This window comes from Corapipo altera, unplaced genomic scaffold (genome assembly GCF_003945725.1).
Source record: "Corapipo altera isolate COAL_440 unplaced genomic scaffold, ASM394572v1 214, whole genome shotgun sequence".
NCBI lineage: Eukaryota > Metazoa > Chordata > Aves > Passeriformes > Pipridae > Corapipo > Corapipo altera.
Window position 1 is genome coordinate 137,054 of NW_020885031.1, and position 20,380 is coordinate 157,433.

The window sequence follows — 20,380 nt, forward strand, 5'->3', positions numbered from 1 at the left end:
AAACTGCCCTTACATGTGCACCCTGACACCCACTGCTCCTCAGTCAGCTGGGGCGGGCAGGAATTGGCCAGGCTGCTATACAGAAAGCCTTCAGGGAACCTTTCTAGAAAAGAAAGCCAAAACTCAGACCCCCTGTGCTAAGAGATTACAGGAAAGGCAGCCATGAGACAGCAAAACCCAGAACCATAATGAGCTGTGAAGATCACTGAGTAGTAGCTGTGTTGTGTGTGGTTACAGAGCAGCACTCCACGTTTGGCATCCCCCACTACAGACTCTGGCTAGATGCTGCAGGCACATTTTTTCCCAAACACAACAATACCCAGAAGCTCCTTCTAAAGCTCATGCAGAAAGTGGCAAAACCCATCAGTTTAGAAACTCTGCTCCTGTGCAAATCCAAGCACTGCTAAGGAAACAGAGTGACACCTTACAGAGGTGGCAGGAGAGTGAGGTGACATCCCTGATGACAGCAAGGCACAGGATTAAGCTAACTCACCAACAATCCTCGAGTAAAAGTCAAGAATGATCCCAGACTGTGCCAGGTTAGGTGGAGTCAGAGGGAGAAATGAAATGAAGCATGTTAACACAGGCTGCATTTTTCTTCTAAGGCAGATAAGGAGAGTGCTAGAAGGCTCTCAGCAATGAAGGAATACAGTTGGCTCTGAAAAGTTGTGAAAAATCTTTGCCTATTTCCAACCAGTGCCTCCGTGATGGGAAAGGATGAGCAACCGTTCCTGGACTGGGAGGAAAACATAATCAGCTTTCCCAAACCATTATGGAAAATAAACTCAACAGTTAGTCATATAAAAGCATGAGCTGCCCAACAAACCTCAGACAACACAGTAAACTTGGTGAGAATCTCATGGAAGAAGGAAGCTCATTTTGCTCCTTTCCAGCTGGTACACAAACACCTCGTGGAGTTACTGGGGAGTTACCCACGGCACGATGACACCGTTTTATCCAGAAATACAAGGAAGAAAAATCTTCTGTGGGGAAGGGCTCACTAAGTCCCTTGGCAGAGTCCACAATGGGGACCATCACATATTTACACAGAACCTCTTCAATCCCACGAGGCCAAATTCCATGAACATGTCAAGCAAAGCCACCAAGTCATGGAATATAAGGAAAATGCTGGCAGAGGGTAATTAGATTAGATGTACAAAAGAAATTGTTTCCTGTGAGAGTGGTGAGGCCCTGGCACAGAGAAGGTGTGGCTGCCCCATCCCTGGAAGTGTCCAAGGCCGGGTTGGATGGGGCTTGGAGCAACCTGGGATAGTGGAAGGTGTCCCTGCCCATGGCATGGGGGTTGGAAATCAATGAGCTTTAAGGTCCCTTCCAACCCAAACCAATCTGCGATTCCATGATTCAGGAGGATGGAGTTGCAGAAAAGGTTAGAAAGGCTGCAGGCTTTGTAACAAAAAAGAGAAGGAAATTTTTAATTTCTTAACAGATATGAGCCTGTGTAAGTAATAAATTCTGTGCTACAAGTGTGTGAAAAACTTGTTCACTGGAGCCAATCTGTGATCAGCCCCAACCACTACTAGAGACTGTTCCCATGGGGCCTGTTCTACCAAAGGAGATCCACAGCTCAGCAAAGCTAGTTTTACATTCTTAAATAACCTGTCAGTGACACTCTACTGGCTCTGAACTTCTTTCAGACACTCAAAGGACATGTACCACAGAGCATTCAGCTTTAAACAAACAAATAGATGGACACTGATACCCAATTTAATCAGAATATTGCTGCAAATCACTGCAGACGAGGTTGTGCAACAACAGGATGCCAGGGGCAAGGAGTGCACTGCTGTGGTGAGCAATTGGTAACAGCAGTTAGGACAAGTGAAATCAGCAGTGGGGCTGGGGTGGGGATTTTCACCAACCTCTGCAAAGACTCGCCGCTCCACATCAATTGTAATCAAATGCATTAATTACAAGGAAGTCATTAATTACAAGGAGGTCATAACGCCCTTTTCCTTTTCTTAGGTAACATCTAAACATGCCCAGTTCCTTTCTGACAGAAGATAAGCGAAGAGCTCCAGGGTGAAATAGATCTCTCAGTACTACAGCAATGCATATTTCACAAACAGAGGCCACTTTCCTCCACATTATTTATGTTTGCAGCATATTTTTCATCTTTACGTTCCTGCAGTAATCTTTTTTCAAAAGCAGTAAGAGTCAGCCCAGTTCCACCCCTCATGATGTTCCTTCTGCTGGAGCAGAACCCTCTTGGCACAGGGGGAAATGAACTTTCTCACAGAACAGAAGTTTAGACACATGCTTCCTCTGAGAAGCTGAGTTGTACCTTAAACATTTCCTTTCTCCATCTCCCATCAGTGACTTGTAAAAACCGAGTACTCTTGTTCTCTAACACAGCGGAATTCAGACACCAAGGAGAGAAAAAGAAGAGAAAACCCACACAACCTGTACTCAAAAGCACAAGTATTTCAAATTTATGAGTGTCAGAACAAATCACCACTCTAACCCCTTTCATTAAACATTGACAGAGAGCTTCCCTTCGTATCTCAATCTTGAGCAAACAAACCCAAGTTTGCAGTCAGGTGTGTTTAGCTGGATTAGAGATCACTTTCCCTCTCACCCCACCAAATTTAAGACATGAAATGGAGATAGGAGAGGCTCAAGAACACCACCAGGTTTGGGACCAAAAATTGCTCTTTCCCAGGTCCTTTCTGAGCATGTTTTCCTAACTGGGAGACACTATTAAGAAAACAAACAAAAAACCCCACAGGGTAATTTGGTGGGTTTCTCTTTGATAATATGCTATGTGCCAGGGAAAAAAGTAAAAAACCAACAAACCCTCATTCTCTCACAACATGTGCTTAGCTAAGTCCCAGTTCAAATAAGCAGCTGTGCCCAGAACTTTACTCCCAGGACAGGCCTGTGCTGGGAGCTCACTGTCAGGACACCTCTACCTTCCTTGATGCCAGCAAGGGGCTCGCAGGGTGAGCACAGTCTTTCCTGGTGAACACTAACTCTTGCTGAAAGAAATTATTCCAGCTTTCCCAGGCAAAACCTGCACTGACAGAAAGATCTTTTTAACCAAAGTGACTGTGCCAGCAGAAGACAAAGCAGCCTGTCAGGTTTGTAATGGCCTTATTTAGTTATTAACATGTTTATTTGGCGGAGAAAAAGTATCAGTAGATCCCCTTCAAAGCAGTCGTTATTCACTGGTGTAAAGGCCAGACTCTACGACCATCCCTGGAGCATCCAGCTCCTTGGAAACTGCTTCTCCTACTTGCATGACCCTCGAGTGGCAGCAGTGCCCTGGGTCTAGATATGGAACTGATAAGGCAGAGCGTGTCCCACTTCATCGTCCCGGTAGGCTCGCAGCAAGACTGCTCAGCCCCTTCTTCCTCCATCTACGAGGAGCGGAACACCAAACAGCTCCCTTGGGAACTGGCCCAGGACACACAGACCTTCTAGAGAGAGAGAAAAGCAAGGATCTTAAAACTTCCTCGAGGGACTTACCCTTGCCTTTGTTCTCCCACTGCTGCTCCCTCACTAGTCCAGCACGCAGGAGCCAGCACAGAGGTTTTGCCATGTCACTGGCAAGGCAGGAGCTCAGCACCCACCTGCTCTCTGAGTGCTTTGGCAACCACTCAAGGTAACAGGTTAGAGGCATAGAACATTCCTAACCCCCTCTCTGTCCCTCTTCCCCTCCATCAGGTATGGGAGCTAAACTCCATATACTGCAATAGCTCTTCAGGCATGCCTTGAGCTGACACTTCCCACTTCTTGGTACAACTGTCAGCTACAGAAAAGCAGGTAAATTTTTATCCTTCTTAGGCAACAACAAAAACCCCTCCCTACTGAGCAGACCTTTCAGCGTTTTACTTCCAAACCTGGAAGTAAAATTCCATCAATCAATTTCTTTCTAAGGTCTGTAAACCTACTGCATCCCTGCTCACCTCATTCCCTCAGTGAGTTACGTGATGTGTTCTGCTTTATTCAGGTTGTTGCCCTTTCCCACCCCTCACTCAGTCATTTCAATAAGGAACACACTGTAATTCAAAGCAATAGCTCCAGCTCAAGCTAACTCCAAGCTGGAGGCTGCAGATTGCTGAGGCCAGGGGCCAAAGGATTTGCAAAAGCTAACAGCAAAAGCTCTCAGGAGGCTGACATTGGTTCCATAAAAGCATATCACATCTGTGAAAGTGCCCTGAAGCAGCACTAAGGACTGCTTAGCCCACAAGTTCCAAATTTGCCAGTCAACATGGGTGTCTCAAAACAGCTGAGAACTCTCTTTTTGACCACTGAAGGACCAAAAAAAAAACCCATCCCGTGGATGGGATTCTCCTCTCTCGTGGTTGTGCAAATCAGAAGCGCTGACGAAATGCTGCTGTTTGACACCAATGTCCCCAGCACACGGTGCTGCTGAGGCAGAACCCGTGGCTGTGTCCCTGTGGGAGCACGGCCCCACTAGCCCCAGCCGCTGTGTGCAAGCCACTCCAGCCTTATTTCCCAAGACTCCCGGTGGATTGTGCGTGCCACAGAGATCCTGATGGATTCCATTTAGCAATAGCCTGCTTCAAAGCTAGCCTACAAATACCTCAGTCTCCCCACGGATTACAGCAGCGCTGTTTCCTGTAAGGATTCAAAGTTTCTCCATCTCTATGATCTCTGTTCCTTGGTTTGATTTCTACGGAGCTATTTTGGAAATGAAGCTTCGATAATGAACACGAGCCAAAGATTCAGTCCAAGGCATCTCATTCTCTCTCATATCCTGCCAGATGAATAAAACTGTAAGAGTCATATCAGTAAGAAGAGAGTCAGCTCTACCATATGAGCATCTCCCTGTCCAACATCTGCCTCATAACAAAATCTATTTCCCTTAACATCCATCTCAACCCCCTTCCCTTTAAAAAACAGCCACTAAGAACTTCCCTTTAGCTCCTTCCATCCTCCCCAGCCACCTCCACAGCAGTTAAAAGGTTAAAAATCCGGAACAAACCTCGAGGCACACCTTGCTATCAGCAGTACAGGTGCTAAGGATGAGTCATGCTCGGAACAGCAACCTGTCCAAGACCTCGCGCTGTCAGCAGCAGTCACCCCTGGAACCAAGGACTCCCAAATACTAACAGTTTGGGGATTATTTCAGATTAAAGCTATTTTTACAAACAGCCCACAGTCCTCAAAAAAACAAACAAACAAACACGACAATAACAAGAACTTAGACCAAACTACATACATTGGTAACAGTCATTTTTTAAAAAGTGCTGTGATCTGCCAACTGGTAACAGAGATGAGAGAGCACTGAAAGGTTTGGGGGGTTGCACTGTCCAAAACAACAACAAAAAAAATCACCAAACATCCTGAAACCAAGAAGCAGAAGAGAAAATCAGTACTTACATTAAGAAGCTGAGAATTCTGGTGTCTACATCGAATTTCAAAACTTTAAGTACTTCCTAGTGAAAACAAAGATCATTCAAGGGATATCTTATTCCAGCCAGCAGGAAATGTCATAGGACAGATCTAATCCCCTACAGAAATGTCTTCCAAGACCTAAAACAACTACAGCTATCTGAGGCAAGGATCAGGATGGGAACAGCCAGTACTTTAGCCTAAATATCAAGGCTTGGAGCTGAGGAGGTGAAGTGACGGCACAGTGCAGGTGTTCCCATCCAACGTATGTGCCACTGTAGGGAAATGGAATGCAAAGGTTCAGCCCATGGGAAGTGGCACAACAGAGGAGGAGGGAGAACTGGGTTATATTCCAGCACGAGAGACAAGCGGAGTAGAACAGACAAACAAAAAACCCTCACAGGCAGCAGAACAAAAGCGGAGAGAGAGAAAATTCCTGACCAAAGTGGCCAAAAGGAGGGTTCCACGGAAGGGCTTCGAAAGATCCGGACAACTTCAGTGTGTGTTCCACAGCAAGCAAACACAATTGTTACACTTTCAGCAAAGCTTCCCGACCTCCTGCCGATATGATTACAGTTGGACTGTACCAGCGATCCCAAAAGCAGTGCTAACAGCAGTATTTGAAGCCAACAGTGCAACCAGACACTGGAGGTGTCCTCATCTGAGAGCAACGGGCAAGTGCAGACCGTCAATAAAACATAAAAGCAAGATGCATTATCACTTTGAGTGTATCATGGGTGAGCAACCTTCGGAGGAAAGGAAACTTTTAGATGGGAAGAGCTAGTGACTCAGCTCCGGCACAGACAAATTCCATCGGCCCCACCGCAGGCAGAGGCTAACTGCAAGTCATTAACAGATCTCATCAAAAGCCATTACTTACACGAGTTAAAGAACAGCAAATGTGTATCACACAAGTTTAAGTGGTGATACAGCCATGAGGTTTGGCAAGCACAGTGAGAATTAATCTCTAGAGTATACCATGCCACAGCATCTCAGCACTTACACACACGGCAGCACAAGGAACACTGACAATGGAGAGTACCTGAGGAAAGGAGAGCTCTCAGCCTCAAGGAACCTCAGTTCACTCTCCAAGACCCAAAACTGCTCAGTTCCACAAAACTGAGCTATATTCCCATGTCCCAACAGACAGAAACTTTGGCAAGGACCAGCGCACCTGGCACACCTACCCGACTGTGCTGGACCATTGCAGGAAAGCCTGAGGAAAGCAGCAGCGTTGCAGCTCAGGGACGACACCTAAGGAGTCAGGTCCTGCTTTCTGTGAGTGTGGGCGTTCTCCTCACGAGGCGCAGCTCGGACAGGACACAGGTGACTGACCAACAAGGCCAGTCAATGACCTGAGGCCGCTGTGCTGGGCTGAGGGGTTGGGGTAAAGGCCACGAGCCACAGCGAGGACAACGCCACACGTGCCACAGGTGCAGGGGAGGCTCAGCAGGGAGCAACAAGCCATCGTTTTAACAAACCAGAGGAGGCAAATCTGGGGGGGAATTGTGACAAAAAGGGCACATCGTCAGCCCACATCCATGGACAGCGCTGAAAACGGGAGGAGTTAGGAAGAGCCACAGCAATCAGGTGGGCTAACTCGGCCGAACTGCTTGGAAAAGAGGACTATAACACCTAAGACACCCAAGTAGAACAGGGCAGAAGCCACATCCTCAAGGAGGCTGCATCCAAGTTAAACACTGGCTTTAACACGTCTGTTAGGACTTGTACAAGGTCCTGGTTTTAGCAGCTACTAAAAGACAAGTCACGACAGCTCAGAAGGAAATCAGAGAGAGAAGCACAAAATGCAGGACAGGAGAAAGCACAGCACGTCCTCTGAAAGAGCTGCAGCGGCATCATCTTTGTAAATAACCCTCAGGAACCAACTGCCTTTTTCCGAGCCAGTCAGTACTATGAGCCAGCAAACACCCGTGGTGCAAGCTGCACAACCTTGACATCCTGGAGATACGTATATGGAACGTTCAGCCTGCCCAGGGTATTGGGAAGAGCAGTCAGCAGAAATCCAGTGAACAGGTAATATAGCCTGCACTCTCATTTACCACGCACCACGTTCTTATTTACACTGCTCTCGTGTTCCCTATACCATGGAGCAAAACTTGGACCCAAGAACAAAAGTCACCTGCACACCACAGCCTCCAGTTTGGGCTCTGAGCATTACATTACACCAACCTAAGGGAAAATAAAAAAAATCCCTTCACTGCTTACTCCCGGTGTGGAATCCACACTCCTCGTCACTAGTGCATTTGAACCAGCATCCCCAGTTCAGGTTCATTTGGCACATGCAGTACTCTGCAGGGCCTCATGCAGCAGAACTGCTCAGTGCTTTCCTTCCCAGCACTGCTCAGGGCTGTGTCTGGGCCGGATAGCTCAGAGCTAAAGGCTGCCACGGCTCAGACACCCCGGGATTAGTGTTATCCACGCGCTAATATTCACTCACAGCACACAAACAGCTGGTGGCTGCACGGAAAACCTTCTGCTGACCAAACCCCTCCCATTAACTCAGCCTTTTCTAGTCGTTCACTTAATCCAGCGGGGTTTGCTTTATTCCCCTCCCTCCCTCCCCACAGCAAGATTTATCTCGTTCAGTAGAGTATTTATTCATCAGTTTCATGTCTTTGCTCTGGCCCGGAGAGGAAGTGACCTCTTCCTTCTTTACCTTTTCCACAGCCATTCACCGTTAAAGCCCTAATGCTCCTCTCGCAGCCAGCCCAGAGAGAGAGACCCAGGGACACGATGACCTCCTGTGGCAGATTCCAGCACGGATTTCTCCCCGTTGCCTCTACAGCTACAGGGACTGCAGCACAGCCTTTGCCATCAGTCTTTATTTCGAGATCCAACTACTCCTATGTTTCCTCTCCTCACAAAGGGTGTTTTCAGTGGCTGTACTTTTCAGCAAACTCACTTCAGTACAGCCAACGTTGCACTGATGGCTTTTAATATCTTTTGAACAAATAAATAAGTTCCGTTGGCCGTGAATCTGGGCCAGGGGCATCCAAACATCCCAGAGAAGAAAAAAAAAAAAAATAAAACCAGGGCTGCCTTCCCCTCAATTATTTAACAGAGCACTTCAGACCTACAAAAGAGCACATCAATATTAACTGGCACATCCTCCCGGCCTCCTGAAGGCATGGGGAGGTATCAATATTTTAAAGATGAAAAGACCGAGGCAAAGAGTGATTTATTTACTCGTGGTCACGCACAGAGTCTAAACTGGAGCTGGGAATAATCACCTGGGAGTCCCTATACCTGGCTGTGCTGAAATCCCTTGGCACAGGCACTTGCACACTGGTTTTTGATAAGATATTCTTAATTACTGCACATACATACAGACTTCCCTGGTCTATGCTTAACAGTTTATGTTGAGTTTCTCCTGAGTCATTTTACTTCACAAAGAGACTCCTCAGTATCTAATTACTGGAGAAAGAACAGGATCCTCTCAATACTAATCACATTTTATATACAATCCCGTTACTATGAAGTCTGCTTAAGTAAACACAAAACAGTACAAATAAGTAACTGACACAAAACTATAGAAAATTAGGTTCTACCTATGAAATTGGTTGCTGTTCTAAGAAGTGTTTCTATGAAGAGAACTTAAAATGCACTATACAGAAAACAACCACAAGGACTGAGAGTAAAACAAGGCAACACAAAGACCACTGCTCACCCGGGTACTGGCATCACAATTAAAACAGTACTAATCAGTCATTTCATCTCCATCCTAACCGGAAAAAACCCACATCCCGATTTTCTTTCCCCATCACGATGACAGCTGATTAAAACAAGCAAGCATTCCTAGGCAATTCCATCCGAGTATCTCTCACCCAAGGGAAGAGAAAGGGACACAAGACCCAAAGGCTGAAAAACCATCCTCACCCAAACAGCAGACAGCAGTGCAGAAAATTTCCCCATCTCTAACAGGCAAAACCCAACAGAACAATCCTGGTTTGTGGAAGCCTGGGAATAGATTCAAGCCAAGGAAATACTGACAGATTCAGAAGGCTGAGGTACTGTGGGAGCTGAGGTTTAAGCCGAGTCTCAGGCCATCCCTGGTGCTGTGTGTCCTACATACAGCTTCGTGTGTGCTCCAGCCCAGCCACTTCCAGAGCCCCCAGAAGCTCGGGGGCCGGTGGGGTGTGTGTTTGGGGTTTGGTATTGTTTTCTTCTGCAGACCAATTAAAAACATTCTAATAATTGGTCATGACTTCGCTCCTTCCAACCCAAACTTGGCAGGCAGAGATTTTCTGGAACAGGCTGCAGATAACCTGCCACAGAATTTCTGTGTGCTCTCTGTGATGGGTTTCAAAAGAAGCCTTTATTAGAACTCAGACATGTTTACTTTCTTGCAACGAGCACTGTCATTCCAATTCCTGTAATTAAATCCACAATTTTGACAGCTGAAACTGTAGGAATAATTGCACTGTTAGTCAAAATAAGTTGTTACTGTTCAGACTCTTGCCAAGAATGTTTTAAAAGCTTCTACTATGTGTTTCAAGTAAATCTGAACTGAATCTTCATCCATTCCACTTCACTTCCTTTCTGGAGCAAAGATCTTAAAATCTTTCCTTTCACTGGGCAACCATCAAGCCTCACAAAAGATTTTCTGCCAGACTCCTTCTGCTTTCCACTACAACATGAATGTTATACAACACACTTGTACTGAGCACTGTTACACATATGATGCAGTTTGTGTAATCCTGTGTCTCTATCCCATAAGTTCATTTCCCACACATGAAAAAAAAAAAAAAATTGAAGCCAGTCAGCTTCTCAGAAACCTTAGATAACTTTTTACACCAAATTCACCAAGAATCCACAACCTTCAGGTCATCCATTGTACCAGTATTACGTACCAGCAATCCACAATATTACTTCTTTTATGAGACAAGAGACCCAACAGTATTAGGCACTGAAAAAGTCTTTCCAACCACTTTTATTTTTCAGCCAATGGTTAGAGAATGCCAGCACAATTGCAGCCACAAAGGAAGAAATCTCATCCCCAACGAGCAGGTAACAGCAGCACCAAGGTAGACAATAAAATGCTTTGCAATACAGTTTTGCCTTCAAAAGCCAACTGTGCACTCAGAAACTTTTAAAGCAGAACAAAGCAGCTCATAAAACCCATCTCTTGAGATGTGCACCCTGACAAGTCTGTGTTTTCTGCACCTGCAACAAGAGGCTCAGTCAGTACAAGAAGGAGCAGCAGCCACTCCACACAGGTGTCCCCTTCTGACTCGAAGCAGTTGAGACAGGACAGCCTACTTCAAGTAGTGCAGGATCTGGAATAAGTACCCAGAAAGGCCCAGGGAACACGTGGAGCAGCTGGAACAAAGGCAGGAAGCCACCTCTGACATCCCAAATGCGATCATGGGATGGTTTCTAAACACATCATATACAGATGGAGGCCATTTGGAAAATGTTCTTCTTCCTATTACGGTACCCAGCAAGCAAACATATTCCTCTCCAGGAGAAGAGGACTTACAAACAGCAAAAACAGCTCTGTTTTAATAAAAGCTTTAAAAAAAAAGGTAAAAACCCAACAAACAAACATGCTAGAGAACAGAAAGCCTCTGAATATCCTAGTTGGCAGTGCATATTGAAAACAAATATAAAATCTCATTTGACAGCTACAGAATTTCAGCCTTATTTGCCTTTAATTCATGTATTCTGTGAAGAACTTCATCTACCAAAATCATCAGATGACATTTTTTGGTACCTTAAAATATAAAACTCCAGGTTACATTGCAATTCCCTTAGCAGCAAAAACGGTTTTCACTTTTTCCTTCCTCAGAACAAGACATCCATCACTAATCAATGCCGCTAAAAAACATCGAAGAGATCTAAAAAACCAGTACCTTCTCAAAAATTAAATAGCAACTGGATAAAAAATTAATTTAAAAAAATCTATAAAATACTCTAGAACTCATCAGTCTGATCAAAAACTGGTGCAATATTTGGGAACGCTCAGAATCCTTGTCTCTTCAGAATCTGTGTGTGTTACTTAACACAATACTGAACAGACATAGTGATTTATTTAGTAATTTCCCTATTCACAAAGTTTATTTGTTCCTCACAGTCAAATCACCAGGACTGAGTCCTGCCTCTCCAGAGGCCCTTCTATAAAAGCAGAAGCTGCACTTGAGACTTTGATCGCACAGATGTTTGGAATGGTTTGGCTCTGTCTGCACTTCAAAGAGGATTACAATGTGCTCAAAAATTCTTTGACCTGCAAAAAGAAACAAATATTGTCAATCACACCAAGTGTGTATCAACAGAAATAGACAGCAACTCTGTTTACCTCTCCAGTGCTTTATGCTTTACCACAACCTAAAGAAACAGGGAAAAAGGATCTTGGGCTTGGCCATGCCATTACCTGTCCATCAAGAACATTCCCAGACACGGTACCTGTAATTTAGCAGATGCAGGGAGAGACACACTGCAATGATGCTCACTCCTCCCACGGTCCCGAACTGCAGCCCACAGTCACAAAGGAGTTACTTTAAAAGCAGGTGTAGCCCAAACACGAGGAGGATAATGACCACCTCAAAAGAGCTGTCATTTGGAAACCACCGAGTTACACCCACTGCCAGGACACCGTTGGGATTTAATGCCAGGGAACAACTCAGGGCACCTGCTCAGGATGTTCCCTGGAATGAGGCTGGCAAAGAAATAATAAAGCAACACCTACTGAAACCACAGTGCTTGGGAAAAAAACGATACTGCAGATCAACACCAGGCTCACAGCTGCTGCCTTTAAGTGCCAGGAGCATCCTAGCAACTAGGCTGTGATACAGCCTGAACTGGGGGCATTCTCCTTTCTGCCCACTCCAGCCAGGCTTCTCCATGGAAAGGAATAGACCAGTTACTAGAGAACCAGTGTTACTCTTCTGGCAGAGGCTCTCCTACACAGAGCCCATCTGTAAACGTTTTGTCCAAATTCCTGATGAGAAATGGAAACAGATCTTGGACCACACTCTCCAACTGTGACCCTTCCCTTCCCAGGTCAGGGCTCATGGACATGGGATAAAAAAAAGAGGTCAAATCCCTTCCTGTAGAGAAGGGAACACATAACTGTGCCAAGACTGCAACTTAAAAGGAATCACTAGAAAGCCACCCTCCACTTTAGAGAGTGGCACCAGCAATCCCACTTGGAGAACCTTGTCTGCATTTACACACCAGGCAGAGTTTCCAGATGAGGCAAGGAAGCACACAGGCTCTGGGTTTCTGTGGGACATCAGCACACACTAAAGCCCAAAGCACAGCTCATCAAGTGCAGCAGTTCTGGGGCTCCACTTCGGAAATGCCAAAAAAAAAAGGGCCCACACAGGGCTTAGGCTATTCCCAGATAACCAGCCAGCTACATCAGAGTAAACTCCTCCAAAATCCGTATTTAGTCTCCTGAGCCTCATCTCATCCTGTGCAGTGGGAAGCAGGCGCCCCCCACAGCTGCCATGTCCTGTCATTCCATCAATTAACAAGCCCGACCAGGAAGACTGGTTTTAATCAGGTGAACAGTTCCACTTTGGGGTGGATCAACAGAGATCAAAGGACCAAAAGCTGCTTTGCTTGTGAGGTAACAGTTTATTTCCACAGAGCAGAAGGCAGTGTGTGTCCCACTGCTGAGGTCTGTAAGTCATTGCAACTGCTCAGATAAAAGGCAAGTTGTCCTCGCTGGAATCCCAAAGGGATTCAAATACCAAACACCTGCGCAGTTAAATGCTGGAGGTTTGGCCTGGATTTAAAATAAGCTTTGCAGCAGGCCACAAGACTGTTCCTTACCTGCATGTAACTCCATGACTCTAATATTTTAGAAGGATGATTGGACAGTGAAGTGTAATTACAGTAACCTAAATCATTTGTGAAATTTTACCTTTTCGATCATGTGGTCGTATCTGTCCTTTTTGCCTTTGAAATCTTCATTAACATCTAGCGTCAAAATTGGAATTTCCTGCAGATAGTCAAAATCTGTTCTGTATTGGGAGAGGAACAAAGCAAATATTAGTAGCTGAACATAGAGCAGACAGCATCCAAGTCCCTGCCAGCATTTCCATGGTTGAGAAACGCACGGAAAGAACTGCATCTCTAAATTACAGCCAGGAGTTCTGAATTTACAGCGTGGCCCCTGGGATACATTAGCACCGACAGAAATATTATAGAAATGTTCCTGGAGTTTAGCTTTACAAACCATAAGAAAAGCTGGAGTTTCACTGGTGGAAAAAGCATTATGGAACACCCTTACAAAGATTTATCCATCCTCAAGGAACCATTCAACAAACCCTACCGCAGTGTCCTGTGCTGGAGCCAGCTTTCGTGTTTGTAGTGAAGCTTCTCCAGATACTCAATGGGGATTTCTTGTTCCTCGTCTCTTCCTCGCACGAAAATCCTATTCAAGCATTTCTAAAGGCAAAAGATAATAAAAATAAATAAGCTGGTGCACTGCATGCCAAGAGCACAGAAATATCCATCTGACATTACAGACAGGCATTTCCAAATCTCACCGTGTATTTCTGGCTCTTAGGAACTGTTTTCCAATGCAGTAAATCATTTGTTCCCATCCCGAGCACACCCAAAGCATCAACGACAAGCCAAAACTGTTTAAGTATTGTACTTTGTAATTTAAATACATGTTCTTTTCTTAAACAGAAAAACAAAAAAGCCCCCAGAGTTACTCCAGTGTGCTACACTGTGGAGTGTTTACAACCATAACAAAGCTGAAAGCATGGAAACTGGAAGCAAGGGAATATGGACGTGATCTGTAGGTTAACTAGAGCTCTTCTAAACTCACATTTTCTCCTGTTCATGCAGGTTTCATACTCCAGAGAGATATTCATGATGGCGTTCCCTCCTTCTAAACAAACACCAGATGCCCAAAGATCAAAGCATAGTCATAAGGCCTCACACACAGGAGGTGCTTTCACCTGGCTTAGCTCCACTGCCCCAGGTGCAGGGGCTTCATAGCCCACCCCCCAAACCAGCTGTGACTGGTTAATTACTAAATGGTTCTTTTCCCTGTACAGCTATACTCCCTGCAAAACAGCTATTCCTAGAGCTATTTTGTCCTTTCCTGGGGTTGCTTGGTTTGTTCCAGTGGTGTTTTCTGGTTTGCTGTTGTCACGTGTTCTTTTTTATAATCAGAGGATCGTTATCATCACAGTTGATTTTAAAATACACAGGCTGCGCTTGAAAGAACTTTTTTTTTAAAGTATTACCAGACTTAGTCACAGCTCAAGTATTACAGTGTTCAGGGCAACACTGCAGCCTGAGCTGGACTCTACCCTTGAGGGGCAAGGCACAGAACACGGGCTCTCGTTCTCTGTGCAGTCACACACTCGTATCCCTCACCTCAGGAGTGGCTCTGAGATAAATGATCCCATCCAGCGCCAGCCTTGAACCAAACTGCTCATTCATCCAGTTGTGCCAGTCTTGGTAAATAGTCCACTCAGTCTCGTTCATGCAATCAGACTCGTATAAATTAGCTGCAAAGATGTACCTGGGAACACAGAACAGCGATGGAAACGCAAAGTGGCTTGGACACAGGAATCCTTGGTTTGCCTGAAGTAACTAGAGAAGAAGCTGAGTAGCAAATCTGGAGCATCCCTGATGTACACTTGGAGTGGAACGAAACAGCTGGTATCCTCCTCCTGTAACTGTGTCCACACAGACCGGGAACATTTACAGCTCAGGTGTCCAGGAATAACCCAAGAAACAACTGGTTTGTACACTGTTTATTGTCAGCATCTTAGAGCAAAGGGAACTCCTAAGAACTACGGGATGGGATTCAGTTACCAAATCCCACTTTCTGAACCCAGAAATGCAGTACAGGGCATTTACTTGTGTATTTTTTATTGGCCATAAAACAAAAGATGAGGAAGAACTTTCCACGGAGGGCGGTAGAGCACTGGAACAGGCTGCCCAGGGGGAGTGTGCAGGAAAGAGTGGACATGGCACTCAGTGCCATGGTCTAGTTGACAAGGGTCATAGGTTGGGCTTGATAACCTCAGAGGTCTTTTCCAACCTTGACTGATTCTGCGACTCTGTCTCCCTCTCTGGAGACGTTCCAAAACCCACCTGGACACATTTCCACCCCAACTGTCCTGTGATTTTACTTGGGAGAACTGCGATCTTCCCCCCGAGGACTCGGGCCCCACACACCTGTCGCTGTAGACAGAGCGCTCGAAGAACACCACAGGATTCTCCACGTCCTGGAGTCTGCCCTCGAGGGCGCTGAGCTGAGCCCGGATCCTGCTGAGACAGGCGTAGGTCTGGAAGGTGAAAGCCCACCTCTCCGGCTTCTCATACATCATCCGCAGCACGTTCCCACCGTTCTTCTGGGACGTGCTCAGCTCCTGGATTCAGAGGGGAAATAAGCAGAGAGAAGGCAGCTGAGGAGAAGCCAGGAGCAACACATCCCCGTTGACACTCGTTTTACCAAAATACACTGTATTTTTGCCAAATCAAAAGGAAGCCCCTCAAAAGCCACTTGCACAGCAGACTGTGGCCACCAGGCAGCAGCTGGATTGCCAGTGGAATTACGGGTAGCTGGGAGAAAAAAACACCACCATAAACCATTTGGCAGTGGTTCATTATTTCCTAGATATTTCAGAGGACACCTTCACACACCTGGAACAACCCTCTGCACTCACCTGGATGGTTCAGAGTTGCTACAAGTAACTGCCTCACTTTTTCCCATCCCTTGCTTTGATACAGCAAAAAAGGCTTTTAGAGCTTTTAGAACTTGCATCCTGACGTTGAGTAACATTTATTCCATAATACACCAAACAAACTAGAAAAGAGGAACTCAAACACTGTGAAAGGAATCGGCAGAAGTGTTGCTATCAGAAAAACAGTCGATTGGATATACTGGACTTCTGAAATTAGAGGAGCATTTGGGGTTTTTTTTCTCTTTTACCTCACAATCATTTCCAGAGTTTTGCTGGACATTGCACCATCTAGCTATGGGCTCAGGAACCACTTCCCACTCCTCATTGGCTTGCTTCAGAATAGTCACAAAGGTGGATTTCCCTGCAGCTGTAGGAAAAGCATTCAGGAAGATTTGTCAGTGAGAAACCACCCACAGTGGTGTTATTTAACCACTGCACAACTCCGCTTTCCATCCCCACAAATCACTCTCCCGTGCCCGAGCACTTTGGACTTGAAGCAGAGCCCATCGTGTTCCACAGATCATCAATTAACGGAGCAACAGGGTTGTTCTCTCTCTGCACCTGCACGGGTTTGGACAATGCTCTCTGGTGGGATTTTGGGGGTGTCCCGCGCAGGGCCAGGACTTGGTGATGCCCGTGGGACCCTTCCCCGGCTCGGGAGATTCTGTGACTCCGGGAGTTTTACGCCACGAGCAGGAAAAGTGCGGGAAAAAAAAAAACAAACACGTCAACGCCAAACAGGTGAATGAGTTACAAACTGTAAATAAAATCGCAAATCGCGTCACTTTCGTAGAGTTCTTACGGCGCCGCGGTGAAGTCTCCGACCTCACGCTTGTGAGGCTTGTTTGTGCCTCCCGACCTGACTAAAAGAGGGAGTTTTTTTTGCGAGGAAACGGCCAGGAAAACCCTGTGGAAGCACCCCCGCCGCCCCACCCCGCCCCGCCAGGGCGGGAAGAGCCCCGGCAGAAGGGGGAGAGAGGGGAGCGAGAGGCGAGCGTGGGGTCGGCGGAGCTGTGCCGCCCCCAGCCACGTCCGAACCCCCCCGAGCGCCGCAAGAGCCACCTCTTCCCCTCCTTTCCCCCCCCCCCCCCCCGGTCCCCGCGAAGGCGGTGACGGCCCCGACTCACCGATGTTGCCCTCCACGGCGACCTTCTTGACGCGGCGGTCGTGCCGCCCGCGCTTGGGCGGGGTGGCCATGGCGGCCCGAGGGGGGCGCGAGGGCACCTGAGGGGAGGGGAAAGGGGGGGGGGGGGGGGGCGTGAGCGCGAGACCCGCCCGAGGGGGCGCGAGGGGGTGGGAGGGGCGCGAGACCGACCCGCGCCTGCCCGCGCGCGCGCCTTTAAATTTGGCGCGCGGCAGCGGCGGGCCCGCCGGGGAGGCCCGTGACGTCACGCGCGCGCGCGCCGCGGTCGACCCCACCGCCGGCCCGTCCGCCCCGCCCCACCGAGCCAGGCAAGAGCAGCGGCACGCGGAGCGCATCGATGACTCCCCGTCACGAGCTGCTCCCGTTCTCAGCGGCTCCCTTTCGTCCCGACACACGGGGCAAAACAAACAGGGAAGGGAGGGAAAGGAACCTGCCCCCTCCCCCCGCCGGGCAGGTGTAAAAAATGCTCCAGGAATACCTTAGAAGTGTGGCTGAGTTTTTAAAAGGAGAGCACCGGCACTTGAATTGAGAGGGTCGTTGCTGAAAACAACTAGGAAGAAATTCTTAGGTTTAGGAAGGAGTTCTTGAGTTTACGGAGGAAATTACTTTAGGAAGGGATTTTTTACTTTAGGAAGAAACCCTTCCCTGTGAGGGCAGTGAGGCCCTGGCACAGGTTGCCCAGAGAAGCTGTGGCTGCCCCATCCCTGGCAGCGTCCAGGGCCAGGTTGGATGGGGCCTGGAGCAACCTGGGCTAGTGGAAGCTGTCCCTGCCCACAGCAGGGGATTGGAATGAGGTGATCTTGAAGGTCCCTTCCAACCCAAACCATTCTGGAATTCTAAGATTCTACAAAACCCCTAAACCCCCCTAACAGCCACCAACAAACCCATGTTTCCCATAATACCATCCCACTACAGGACCCTTTTGATTCTTGCAGGATGGAGTTAAACAGGGAAAACCCCTCAGATCTACGGATTGGGCACAGGCAGTGGGGCAGCCTTGACCCAAGATCTGTCCTGAAAAACTGTGGCAAAATCCAGTTTTTTCACCACCATTTCCACAAAGCACACATGAGAGGGGACTTACCACGGGGCAGAGCCAGATGGGGATGGGAGGTGGGAAATCTGGAGCCTTGAAGCTGTTGGGGTCACGGGAGGCTCTGAGGAGAAAGAAGAGCTCCCCAAAATAAAAAGGCACCTGTGCTACTGGGCAGGGCCAAGGGCAGAGTCTGTACCACAAGTGACATCGGTAACCTGGTGACATCCTCGGGTGTGTCATGGGCAGATGTTCACAATATACAGGGGGGAAAAAAATAAATCTATTTGAGAGTAGGAGATCCTTCAGAAACAAGTCCAAGAAGGAAATAAAGACAGTCATGGTCAAACATAGCTATTTATTTTCTCTTATAAACAGCCTTCGGTTTCTTATTGGAAAAAAAAAAAACAAAAAACAAAAAACCCTAGGATTTAAATATTTTGTCCCATCACATACAACCATCTGTATACATTATTTACAACTCTCAAATAAACACGGTGCGGATTTTCAGACATTCAGCTTTTTTTTTTTTTTTTTTTTTACATCAAAAGCTGTTTTCCTTTAAAACTAAAGTCTCCATCAGTGACTACAAACTGAAGCGGTATTGGCACAGTTAGCTCACAGTAAGGGTTCTCTCCTTGCATTTTTTTTTTTTTACTTTACACTGTATTTTCTCCCATATATTTTAGGATTTTAAAGGAGGAAAGGTCAGTGTCGCTTTCGGAATATACTATTTTTTTTTTCTTTGCCTTCAGAAATGGCCTTTTATTGAAACCTCACTCATCTTTATTGCATCCTTCTCTCTCTTCCACTGCACATCGAGGTGATGTGCCTCCACACAACACAACCACAGCATTCCCAAGTAGTCAAACAGCCATGAAAATAAGTGTTCCCTCCGCGACACAGCTCGGAAAAATGTCCCAAGTTGCAAACGTACAAAAATAATGAGTATAGTTTAGTGGCTATAAAAAATTAATCTCCCCTAAAAATACATTACTCTATGAACAATTTAGGGAATTGGTTCTTCCAACAACAACAACAAAACAAAAAAAAAACCCAAAACAAAAAAACCCAAACTTATTTGGATATTTTCCTACAGGCTGCAAACTGAACCTGGCAAGGGGAAACTGTAAGAAAAGCAGGGAAATAAGAAGGTTTAACACTGAAAATCACCAATGTTAGTCTCATGTTAAAAGAAACGATATCCAGGGAAAGACAACAGGCATCCCATGAAACTGCCAGTGGTTTTAGGAGTGCAGGTTGGAAAAGAGACAACTGCTATCAGCAGTGAAGGAAACAAGATTCGGTGTAAAAGGGAATATTTTAGTGGGGAAAAAAAAAGCAAGGAATCTCTGTTTGTGCTGCAGCTTCTTAAATAATCCAACTAAAAGAGGGGTTATGTACAGTAACTGCACTCTGGCAGGTAGGCAGGGGGGAGCAAGGAACAAACAACTATCCCAAAAGGAGGTGTTGGTAGTAAAACTGTGTCTGGTGATCCGGGAGAAAGGGGGCGGGGGCAGGAAACAGAAAGGAACAATCTGAAAGGTGAGTTGAGTCCATAGCAGCAAATAGGTGTCCTTACCTGTTAACTGAGGGCCAGGGACATGGGGACAGGGTTCAGGTCCTAAGGACTGAGTAAGGACAGTGCTCCTCAGTATCTCCAAGGAAAAGCAGAAGTTCAAAGCTCTACATTGCATAGTAAGCGGGAAAAGAAAGTGGATACTTGCAGACAGGCCTTGGAACCCGTTCTCTGCCCTCAGCTCCCGGCACCAGCACAACGCAGTGGGTTTGTTTCCTCTTTGCACGGTTACCTCGTATCCCTGACTTGAAAGACTTGGACAAGACATCCCAGATCCATCACCTGAGCACTGTCAGCACTGCCGGGGTGGCTGAGCTCCAAGGATTCGGCTGCCTGCCTCTTCCCAGCTCGAGGCAGGTGCCCCCTCCTCAAGGCACCACCCGAATCCCTCATGAGGTCCAAGAGAGCTGCAAACCACCCCAAACCATGGGATTTCTGACCCTGTCAGACTGGAAGGCCTCAGGCAGCACTGGCAGCATGGCCTGGTTTAACCCCGCCGGCACTTCCCGCTCCCAATGACCACAAAGCTGGAAGTTCCTGTCTCCAGGGGCTCGGGGTCCCTCAGAGTC

General features: G+C 46.9%; 2 protein-coding genes across 4 annotated transcripts in view; both read right to left on the reverse strand.

The window, feature by feature from the left end:
• The window catches only part of SLC4A4 (solute carrier family 4 member 4), a 140,328-nt gene extending 133,631 nt beyond the window's left edge, over nucleotides 1–6,697 (reverse strand). For 2 of the 3 annotated variants that reach the window (XM_027668194.1, XM_027668190.1), the window contains exon 1: nucleotides 6,564–6,697. The gene's annotated coding sequence lies outside the window, so the exon portion shown is untranslated. Of the gene's footprint in view, nucleotides 1–3,483; nucleotides 3,587–6,563 lie in introns of those variants that run through there. The other variant, XM_027668191.1, reaches the window with a different exon arrangement.
• Nucleotides 6,698–11,407: 4,710 nt separating this feature from the next.
• Nucleotides 11,408–17,298, reverse strand: DCK (deoxycytidine kinase). The gene is made up of 7 exons (XM_027668184.1): nucleotides 17,183–17,298; nucleotides 16,304–16,422; nucleotides 15,547–15,740; nucleotides 14,737–14,884; nucleotides 13,676–13,791; nucleotides 13,265–13,364; nucleotides 11,408–11,620 (listed from the first exon to the last, which is right to left on the reverse strand). Exons 1-7 carry the CDS (start codon nucleotides 17,250–17,252, stop codon nucleotides 11,594–11,596), a joined length of 774 nt encoding a protein of 257 aa, XP_027523985.1. The 5' UTR covers nucleotides 17,253–17,298; the 3' UTR covers nucleotides 11,408–11,593.
• Between the last annotated feature and the right edge of the window lie 3,082 nt (nucleotides 17,299–20,380).